Source organism: Typopeltis vanoorti, chromosome 21 (genome assembly GCF_054136105.1).
Source record: "Typopeltis vanoorti isolate ZY-2024b chromosome 21, IOZ_Tvanoo_1.0, whole genome shotgun sequence".
NCBI lineage: Eukaryota > Metazoa > Arthropoda > Arachnida > Uropygi > Thelyphonidae > Typopeltis > Typopeltis vanoorti.
In genome coordinates this window covers 44,843,352-44,855,265 of record NC_143569.1, presented here as the reverse complement: position 1 = coordinate 44,855,265, position 11,914 = coordinate 44,843,352, and the positions used below count along the sequence as shown (strand labels likewise).

Sequence of the window (11,914 nt, the reverse complement as noted above, 5' to 3'; positions counted from 1 at the left end):
TAAATCGAATCCCCATGTTCCACTGTGTACGTCTACCGAATATTGATGTGTTTCGTCCAATACATTACTCGCTAGAGGGCTCTGACCACTTGACGTTATTTTATAATCACCCGGTATATAAATTTTTTCCCCATTATAAACGGAACATAAACCTTATTAAATTAGGGCTGTTAAACACATAATACGGAATCTGAGAAGCATCTGGGATGATTGAAATTTTGAAAGGGATCCTGTAGGAAAATGGCAGAAAATTACGAATCATATTTATTATGAATCGAACGTATACAAGAATACATAAAGGTAAAACATTTCCATATAGAATTGCACATATTTCAAAATACGCAGCGCAAGTCACTTATTGGATTGTAAATATATCCTCAATATAATCAAGGATAATCTTTATAGGCGTGATAATAATCAAATAGAATATATGTGACATATTTTTTTCATTTTTTTCTTAGGTATTGTAGTTCATGTTTAGCACACGTAGAAGTCTTCGTCTTCTGAGCCATCAATGAGAGTGGATGATTCTCTAAACACACAAAACCTCTCATTGTGTTAAGGAACACAACCATCTAACACTTTGGATAATCAATGTCACTAGCTACATAAATATCACCCATTACCCCGAAGGACGATAATGTTATTTAAATAAAAGTGGTTCATTCAAATAGTCTCCTTTTATCGTGCAAAGATTCCTTAACATTTTCATTCCTGTCTCGTCCCGGATCAAACCTACTGGAAGGACGTCTTGAAGTGGCAACGGAAGATTCTTGCCTGTAGTATGGCGATGCTCCTCGGAAGGATGCCTCCATGTCTTTGAGAGGTACGACCTCTTGTCGGCCCTCAATGGACAGTGATGATAATTCTTCTTCTTTGGGAGGATTATCTGGGATAGACACTGTAAGGAGAATAAATGATTATTAAGCGATTTCTTATTTTATTCAGTTCACCTTATATATTGAATTAGTTTATCTGTGGAAGAGAATTACTAATTTTGAAGATCATTAGTGCGCTAAATTATGATGAATGTAAAAAAAAAAAATGGTCAAATCCAAATGGTAGTACGTACAACACACGCACCGTGTTGTTGATAGTTCATTGCAAAGAAAACATACAGTGCAAGATAATTTAGGCTAATCATTGCTAACTTACATTTAGAATTTGATAAATATAAATTTTTATGGGAATTTTAAATATTTATTTTTATATAAATATTTTATTCATAAAAAATTTAAAGTTTTGATTGATTAATTTAATATTAAATGAAAATACTAAAAATAAACTTTGTAAAATTCTAACACCTGTTTATAATTCTGTTAACATTCTTTTAATTAATATGTACGTATCACCTTGCAAGTTTCGAGTGCGGGAATCAATCGACCGTGAGATGCGTTGATTGGATTCATTCAATCCAATACCCTTGGAGGGTAATGGATGGTAATGCTGTAGTCAATGAAGTTCTAACTGAGGCTTGGCTATTGCTGTTACCTTCCTGCCATGATCAGAGCTTTAATAGCTCAAAATAACACTTTATCCCTACACTGTCCTCTACAGATAACGGGGAAGATGAAAAACATTCTTGCTTCTCCCCTTTAAGCCAGTCCTTATAAGGACTTGCAAGTTTCGCTAAAGCATGAAATGGATAGACAACGACTGTAATTTGATGCTTTGGTATGACTACCAAAATTCACTTCAATTAAATCAGTTAAAATGATTTTAAAAAGCTGATTGCTAGGTATCTACAACGTCGTTCTTAGACCTTAGAACGTCCTTGTGGGATATATTATAAAAATAGATTGTCTGCATTAATTACCATGCAGTCTTTTCTCAACTTACCTACCATAGACTTTTGAGTGTCCCCATTTTGTGTCATGAAAGAAATTCGCAGTCTTGTTACTCTTCGTCTTGCTGGAGCTAAAAAGGGAGCAGTTGACAGTGTATACAAAAGAGGATTCACGGCAGCGTTTAGAGGCAATACAAAGACAGCCACCCAAGCAAAAATCTAGAAAAATAAGAGTATTTATTTATTTATATTATAATAGTTTAGCTATTTATTTATCATGCAAAAACTGTGGTTAAATCACATTTAAAAAATAAAAATCGATATCTGTGTAATTATGTAAACAAAGTAGTGGTAGATCAGTATTTTTGAAGATGTTTACTTCGAAAACACAAATTTTCGAAATTTCAGGGATTATTCTGAGATAAGTATATGACAGAAATACTAAAATGAAGTTAATATGAATATTTCTTGATGAAATTGGAACTTTGTTTATTTTATAATAAACATCATTAATTATCTTGGCGATTTTATCTTAAATCTCGGAAAAATTCATTAGTTTTTAATTTAGAAACCAACTTCACTCCAACACCAAAAAAAAAAAAAAACAATCATCATATTTTTATAATATCAGTTTACTGCAATTTATATTGTTCAATATGGGCTTGGGCGATGGCGGTGGTGATGCGGTGATTGATTCATTCAATCCAATACCCTTGGAGGATAATGGATGGCAATGCTATACCCAATGAAGTTCTAACTGAGGCTCGGCTATTACTGTTACCCTCCTGCCATGATCAGAGCTTTAATAGCTCAATAACGCCTTATCCCTACACTCTCCTCTACAGATAACGGGGAAAATGAAAAGCATTCTTGCTTCGCCCCTTTAAGCCAGTCCTTATAAGGACTATTGTTCAATACACATAACACGCCTGATCAAATCATACCTCTCCAACAGGAGGATGCAAGTCAAAATCGATGATACAGTCTCAAGGCCCAACGGAAAATCCTCGCTGGAGTTCCTCAAGGATCACTGCTAGCCCCGATCCTGTTCAACATTTATATGGCAGACATCCCTCAAAATCCTCTCACATCCACCATCATCCTTTATGCAGATGACACGGCTATTCTAGCCAGATCTTGCCAACCACATCTCGTTACCAAAAAACTACAAGACACCATCCTGAATCTAGAAAAATGGTTTAAAGACTGGCGACTATAATTAAACCCCCAGAAAAGCAAAACGATACTCTTCACAAGAAGACAAGCATCCTCCAAAGGAGACATCACCCTGTTCAACTCTAAAATTCCCTGGAAAACAGAAGCAAAATACCTCGGAATAATTCTCGATAAGCGATTATGCTTCAACAGCCACATTAAGAGCACATGCACCAAAGCTTCAAAAGTTATCGCCCAGCTATACCCCTTGATCAACAGACACAGCAAACTAAGCTCAAGAAATAAAATTCTACTGTACAAGACAGTGATCCGTCCCACAGTTATACACGCCTCCCCAGCCCTGGAGCCATACCTCCAAGACAAACATCCTCAAGCTACAAAGACTACAGAACAAATGCGTGCGAATGATTCTGGACGCCCCGTGGTTCATCAGGAACGCCCAGATCCACCGGTAGATAAATATCCCCTACATCTCTCCACTACTACGCTCACTAGCAGAAAATTTCTTTATGAAGACATCTACGCATCCAAGCCAACTAATACAGCAAGCCGGAAACTATGACGGTAATGACCACTGGAAACATAAAAGACCGAAAGCCATCCTAACACTCAACGACGAATAACCACTTCTGCCCACTCAGGGCGAGCTAAAATAGTTCACAAATCTCTCCCATCACTGCTCCCGAAACAGACAACAGGGAATATGAAAAGCGTCAAGCTTCACCCTCTGCGCCATATATGTCCTGCGTCCTATTGTTCAATACGGTGGCTGGGATAAGACTGGCTCCACTTCAACCCATGCATGTCACACGAGGCGACTAAAATAGGTACCCAGGGAGGATAATGGATGGTAATGCTGTAGTCAGTGAAGTTTTAACTGATGTTCGGTCATTGCTGTTACCTCCTGCCATGATCAGAGCTCATAGCTCAATAACACCCTGTCCTTACATTGTCCTTTGCAGATAACGGGGAATTATAAAAAGCATTCTGGTTTCGCCCATCTAGCCAAAAAAATGTCAATACCACCCCGTGTGGTGGCCGGGATAAGAAGAGCCTCACTGTAGCCCATGCATGTCGTACAAGGCGACTAAAATGGGTACCCAGGGAGGGTAATGGATTGAAGTGCTGTAGCGAATGAAGTTTTAACTGAGATGTTGCTGTTGCCCTCCTGCCATGATCAGAGCCTATATCTCTATATTACCTTATCTATACATTTTCTTTCGAGATAACGGGGAATATGAATAGCATTTTTGCTTCACCCATCTAGCCAAACAAATAAAATAAAATAAATTTTCAACACCGAATTGATATTGAATTGGGAGATTACAATTGTTAGCGAGATAGTGAAGTAATGGTAGGATTTTGATTGAGTTTTCAAGATTGAAGGTTGAGGTTTTTGGTGAATTTGAGTAGTCGATTGAAGATCAATTATACTCCAAGATTGACTGGGTTCAATTGTGGATTTTCACAATAGAACCCATGTAAGTCTAATTCAGGTAAGCCTAATTTTTGCTTCCGTTACATACCGTCGTTAGAATCGCCATTGTTGGCTTAAATAACAGATTGTAGTGTCGTGATCAGCATGAGCGAGGAAGAAGATGACTCCTATATTGAATCGCTCAACAAAGGGCGGGCGTTCCGCATTCTCAAAAGGATAGTAAGAAAATTCGAACATGATTGGCCCGGCATCGTTAATTTCTACTCCTTTCCAGGAGGGGTTGAGGAGGGCGAAGACACTATCCAGGTGGAGGAGAAGTTGGATTTAGTGATTTCCACTCCCCCAGACTTTGAAGAAGTGCGTGCGCGCAAGACAACAACCACAGATCCACCCATGTACAACGGAATGGATGAAGATGGCTCCATCACGGATTCCTCTGCCTCTTTCAAAGTACCCCCGATCAATCTCCGTGAAAAGCGCAGGTGGACGTCCATAAGGTCCGCCATGTCCGACTTGCAAATATCATACAAAACAGCCAAAAATGTGGATGACTTCATAAAGATCCAGCCTGCCACAGTAATCGACTACAGAAGATTGACCAGAGAGTTAGACTCAAACGGTGCACAATATCACTCACACCTTCTCCCTGAGCTCGGAGAAAAACCTGAAGGTGGTTGTTCGAGGTGTTTCTGAGCACATATCAATAGATGAAATCGCTGGTGATCTCCGCTATCAACACCTACCACCCATCAAGGTCTGAGCAAGCCAGAAATTTGGCCATGCTCAGAATGGCCACATTTCTGCAGAGCAGAGTTCAGATGCCTTAGGTGCTGGATGAACCATCCCACCAACACCTTCACCAAGCCGAAAACTATCACGGCTAAACGTGCCAACTGCGGTGGCCCTCACCCAGCCAAATATAAGGGATGTACTCAACATCCGAAGAACAGACGATCGGAGACAACCAAACAGTCTTCCTCCTCTAGTACACAAATACCAGACGCTCCTTCACCACAGCCAGAGGCTCAGCTGCCACAATCAGAGGCCTTCAAGAATATAGAATACCAAAGGCAGACAAGAAGTTATACAGATGTGGCCCGTTCAAACAAGTCAACGGCAGAACAGAATCAGCCAACAGCACCTACTAACCTGACAGCTGTTATTACTGCCTCTCTAGGAAACATTCTACAAGACATCAGCATGTCAAACCCTTCGGCAACCTCCATTAAAATATTCCTACGTGAAACACAAGCCATCCTCACAACATTTATAGATGAATAGAAACAAACTAATTCCAGCCTCTCTTCAGATCATTGCATGGAATGCAAATGGACTCAGAAACAAAATTTTAGAGCTCCAAGACTTGACTCATCGATATCAGTCAGATGTTATTCTAATAAGCGAGACACATCTAAGTCCCTCGGACAGCGCCAAAATAATGGGATATCTCCTATACAGAACCGACAGGCTAAACTATAGAGGAGGCGGCACTGCCATCTTCATTAAAAATTATATCAAACACCATTCTGTAAACAACCCTCCAACCAATAAACTTAAGGTCACAGATGTGAAAGTGTTCACTAGCTCGGCTGGCAGACTGAACATCTACTCAGCTTACAATCCACCCTTAAACACTGTACTGCATTCTGATCTAAATGCCATCTTAGGCATTAGAGAGTCCATCATTATTGCCGGAGACAAACTCCAAGCACCCTACCTGGAATTGTAGAACCGCCAACAAGAATGGCTACATCCTTTCCAACTACATAGGATTAAACTATGCTGTTGTGGTAGGCCCTGTCGAACCAACTCATCTCAGTATGTTTGGCACTGCTGACATCCTGGATATAGCTATCCTGCAAAATATTAAACTTTAGTACAATCTAAAATCATTGAACGAGTTGTCATCTGATCATAACCCAATTCTGTTACAGCTGGGAAAACAAGAATACCTATCTCCTCCCTTTCACTCATTTATATCGTGGGAAAAATTGTCAAAAGTACTCCGGGATTACATTAGGCCTATTCCTCACATAAGTTCAAAAGAAAATGTTCAAACAGCAGTCACAAGCCTCACCCAACAAATTAACTCTGCTATAATGGCAGCCACCTCCTACAAATCTGTCCCCAAGCCTGATCGTCTGCCTGAAGATATTATGAACTTGATCAGAGAAAAAATAGAGCAAGGAAAAGATTTCACAATACCCGCGCACCAGCACAAGATAAAACAGGTCTTAACTGACTAAATGGGGCAGTGAGAGATGCACTCAAAGCTTACAGAGATAAACTATGGGAAGAAAAGTTAGCTTCCATCTCACGTACTGATCACTCTATCTGGGGACTACTGAGGAATATCAGAAACAAAGGCAGATCCCTTCCCCCTATACTTTCTGACCAGGGCCTTATTCACGCAGACATAGAAAAGGCAGTGGCCATAGCAAAAAAAATTAGAAGAGCAGTGCAAACCTTCATATGAAAATTTAGAATTCAATCACTTGTATGAAATTCACAGATAGGTCAGACACCCATTAAAACTCCTTGATACTGGTATTGACCATATTGCACCCACATCACCTGCTGAAATATACAATATCATAAAAATTTTAAAAAACAAAAAAGCTCCTGGTCCACATGGCATCACAAATAAAGTGATCAAGCTGCTGTCCCGAAAAGCTGTAATGCACCTGACCATAATCATAAATGCAATCTTGAGATTTCACTATGTTCCTACCACCTGAAAATTTGCTGATGTAATCCCTATACATAAGCCAGGCAAGGACCCATACCTACCTCAAAATTATCGTCCAGTCAGTCTCATCTCCAACCTGGGTAAGGTTGCGGAGAAGGGCATCCTCTCACGACTTCCAGCTTCAGTAAATGAACTAAACATCCTTCCTAAAGAACAATTTGGTTTTCAGCAATACCATAGTAGTACCCAATAAATCCTCAGAATAGTTGAATATATTACCACCAGCTACAACTGGCGTCAATATACTGGAGCTGTTTTTCTTGATTTGTCCAAAGCATTTGACAAAACTATGGCACTTCGGATTGATACATAAACTTATCTCAGCCGGTATCTCACTGAAAATGGTACACCTAGTTAGACGATATCTACAGAATAGAAGCATACAGTCAGGATAAATGTACTACCTCATCCCAGCGCCATATCCTGGCCGGAGTACCACATGGATCCCTACTGGCTCCATTACTGTTCTCTATATACATGTCAGACATTCCACACAACACATTGTCATCCATAATGCTGTATCGTCCGCATATAGTGCCTATATGCGGACGATACAGCATTATTAGCTAGACCTCTTCGGCCACACCTTGTTACTAAAAAAATGCTTCAAGAAAACCTTCTGTTACAACTGACCCTTTATACCTGGATAGTGTTACAACTGACCCTTTAGGGAGTGCAACACTGAGGCAACTCATGGTAAGGGTGGAGCAAGATCCGATCACTATTCTTGATAAAGGATCAGTTGTAACACTATCCAGGTATTTGCTTACGCTTGGACTCGCCGAACTTTATATATTTACTATATTCGGCTATGAAACAATATGGGATGTAATATCCCTTATCTTAAATAAACGAAATATTGTGGTTGTTTGGAGTTACGCCCAAAGCCTAAGCATAAGATCAATATATACCGTTTATTAATTGCGTTGTGTTCTGGGTTTGCCTGTTTTGTCGACGAGACTTACAAGGTTTTAAACAATTGTTCTGGGACATCAAAGTATGATAAACAGTTACAGCAAGATTTCGTTAAATTGCAAAATCATTAACTTTGCTAAAGTTCTATTTAGTCTGTAGATTATAATTCGGTCGAAATAAAGTGGGCTGCTTTTCTAGGACAGCCTTATTATTCTTTTAGTGGTACACAAATGGGAGTATCTTTTATTGATTCATGTGACATGTTCCTTCAAGTATTACGAGTCATTACAGAGATTTTCCCTAATGTATTTAACTTAAGACGTATTTCTTAGTCTTCTAATACCGAATACTAGTTAAAGCATGTTAATATAATCGCACACATGCAAGGAATTAGAGAAATCCTCTCTACGAACAAAAGAATCAGCAATTACTGTATCTAAATCCGACTTTAATGAGCACAATTTATGATAAAAAAAAGAAAAGATTAGGTAAAAATCTAATCCCTGCAACATTCTAGAAAACTTTCTTATTTAATATCATGTCCATAATCAGAGAATGATTACCCACATTATTGTTTTTTTTTGCAGCCTGTCGTTTATCCAGTTTTGAAGATTAGGTTTCTGTCCGATGTATCTTTAATCTGAACAATAAACTTTTGTTTGCGTAAACTCCAAACAGAAGCGAGTTACCCAAAATACTGACACGATGTGTGCTAAGCTATACTCCTTTTTTTGTTACAGTTAGCTACATTTAACGTAACTGCACAAAATGTAAAAAAATGAATTATGGGTGCTCAAACATTATTAAGTGTTTCTCCAAACTTGAATCTTAAATATTTGAAAAACGTGAGGCAGTGCCTCATTTCATGTGCTATCTTTGGAAAATTAATTGACTAAAATAGAAACATAAAAGAGTGTTGCAAAAATGACCGATTCTTCCTTCTTGCTTTTCATAACTCTGAAAATGTGTCAAAATATTCATTAAGAATAGTTACGTATCAATGAAATTCACATGAGCGTGACCATACATCTATATGTAGAATTGTGCTACTAACAGCTTGGTCAAAGACCACTGCGCATGTCCTTTCTGTTGATAGGCAACAATGAAAATCATCCAAAATGGACGTGGCAACTCACGTTTAAGGATAAATGAGATTAATAAGGTATTGCTGCACATATAAAATAGTAGTTAATATTTAGAATTATTTACTTATTTAAATTTAAGGCAATTTAATTGTCTGAAAATAGAAAATCACTCAACACTTTAAACAACCATGTCAATAGCTTTTAGTAAAACATCCCAGAATACCAGAATAATAATGGTCCAGTGATAGATATTCGTGGTAGCGTGTTCCAAAGATGTTGTTCATTCGTTTAATTTCCTTATCTGTGCACACACGAAGGAATTCGTTATCATTAAGAAGCAGATCTTTGCAAAATAACTCTTTATCGAAGATCAGTAAATGCTTAAGAATTTAAGTAGATCTTTAGTACTTTCTGTAAGGTAAAGCACAGATTGTGCCATCAATCTGAGCAAAAATCTGAACAGTCTCTCTCTCTCTCTCTCTCTCTCTCTCTCTCTCTCTCTCTCTCTCTCTCTCTCTCCCTCTCTCTCTCTCTCTCTCTCTCTCTCTCTCTCTCTCTTTCTCTCTCTCTCTTTCTCTCTTTCTCTCCTACCAGTCTTATCTAGTTCGCTCTTTGAAGATTGTTGATCAACATCTGTAGAGCTGCAACCTTACAAATGCTGCCGATTGACAAAAGTTAAAGGCTAGAAACAATCTAACTTATCAATGATTGCCATCTTGCAAATTTCTTTCTTCAGTCACTGTAGATAAACGAATATAGAATGAATGTCGTTCGTTTTACGTACTTATCAATCGGTAGCATTTGTAAGGTTGCCGTTCTACAGATGTCGATCAACAATCTTCAAAGAGCGAACACATCTCTACAACAAGTGTCTGGAATTACAGATATGTCTAGAAAAATGATGTATCCATATCGCAACATCATCTTGAACTATGAGGATGATTGGTTTTATACTTTTTTAACCTTCATTCGATGAATATTTCCTTCGACACTTGTTGTGTAGAATAAAGCTATCGAAATCTATGAATGGTCAGTAAGAACTCCCAAATATATCCAGGACGAGCTGTTTTAGTTACCTCGAAATAATCCTACCTATCACAACAGGTAAATATCAATTACAGAAGGAACTATTTGTTTGTTGACATATCTTTAGAATGAATTAAGGATTTTACTGGATGATCAAAGGATTTTCTAGTGCATCATAACGTACCCAGTTTTTATTTAATGAACAAGTTCTGTATATTCAATTTTTTTACCTATTTTGTTCTGTTTCTTGTCAGATTATGGACAATAACTATTCTATCATAATGCTCCTTAAAATGAGTTTTCATGCATTTTAAGCGTACCAGAACCTCCGTAGAGAAAGCCATTTCGTCGGAAAGACCTGGGTTCGATTCCCGTTTTTTGTTCTCCCTGAAACTCGGGCTTTTCGTCTCTCAGAACAGGCGAATTCGCCCCGTGAACATACGTTGCGATCAAAAAATACATTCCCCTCTCCCCCAGCGTCAGGCCGGTTGGGGTTTGTACTAACAAAGTTGCATCAAATGTAACACGCCGACTCTGCCTTAGAAGTAGGATAAACGCGCAGAGGAAGAAGATACATTTTAAGTTAATCAAATTCACACGAGAGTGACCATACATCTATATGTGGAATTTTGCTAATAATAGCTTGGTCAAAGACCACTGCGCATGTCCTTTCTGTTGATAGACAATGAAGAGTGAAAATCATCCAAAACGGACGTGAATTTGATTGCAGTCGAAAGTTATAATGTCATAAAATGAACAAAGAAATAATTAAACGTTTTTTGCATTATTTATAATATGTTATTATATTATTTAATTATAATTAAAATTAAATTTAAATATAATTAAAATTAAATTTCTATTCAAATAAAATTAAAATTAAATTTGTATTAAAATATAAGTAAATTTATATTTAAATAAAATTAAAATTAAATGTACAAATTAAATTAGCAAATTCAGAATAAATACAAAATATTTCCATTTTAGTTTAACCCGTATTGTTCGTATTAGAGTCGTTACATAATCATACGAGAAAGCCATATATTATATAAGTAATAGAAATTCCTTACTTGTTGTGGAATGATAGCTCCATTTAGAGAACTAATACCGAGTAGAATGATGGGCATCCAACAGCAGAAATCAGTTAGGACTATAATCATCATTCTCCTAGCCATTGTTCCGTCGCCTCTAGTTTCCCTTTGCCTCACTGCTAACTGGGTTTTCCGTGCCACTACAAACATCCATAAATAGGCAATGGCTATGAGAGTAAAGCAGACAAAGTTCACTGCTAAAAACACGAACACAGAATATTCCCATCCACTTGATCTTTCTGGCGTTATATGCAAAGCCAAACACACTCCTGACCGGCCGTAATAACTCGCGAAATATTTCAAGTCAAAAAGCGGAATTCCCGCAAGCAGGAGAACTCCGATCCAAATGGCAGCCATGATCACTCTCGTCTGTCTCATTTCGAGCCGCTTCAAGTGAAAGGGGAAGATGATGGAAACGAACCTGTCCATTGTGATCACAGTTAGCGTAAATACGGACAGCTCACTAGATAAGGTTGACACAAAGCCTGCAAGTTGGCACAACTGGCTACGTCTCCAAGTGGTTTCGTATATGAAGTATACGCCTCGGAAATAGGTGTCAACAGATGCTATCAGAAGTAAGTAGATGCCCATTAGAAGGTCCCCTATAGCCAAGTTTGTGATCAGGAAAGAATGCACCTATTTAAAAAAAAT

At 38.1% G+C, this 11,914-nt stretch overlaps 1 protein-coding gene across 1 annotated transcript in view; it reads right to left on the bottom strand.

The window, feature by feature from the left end:
* Nucleotides 1-662: 662 nt before the first annotated feature.
* The window catches only part of LOC150094814 (G protein-coupled receptor GRL101-like), a 96,029-nt gene continuing 84,777 nt past the window's right edge, over nucleotides 663-11,914 (bottom strand). Inside the window, exons 8-10 of the mRNA XM_090411667.1 lie at nucleotides 11,243-11,899; nucleotides 1,840-2,005; nucleotides 663-901 (exon numbers count right to left, since the gene is read on the bottom strand). Coding sequence (XP_090267793.1) covers nucleotides 663-901; nucleotides 1,840-2,005; nucleotides 11,243-11,899 — 1,062 coding nt within the window. The remainder of the gene's footprint in view (nucleotides 902-1,839; nucleotides 2,006-11,242; nucleotides 11,900-11,914) is intronic.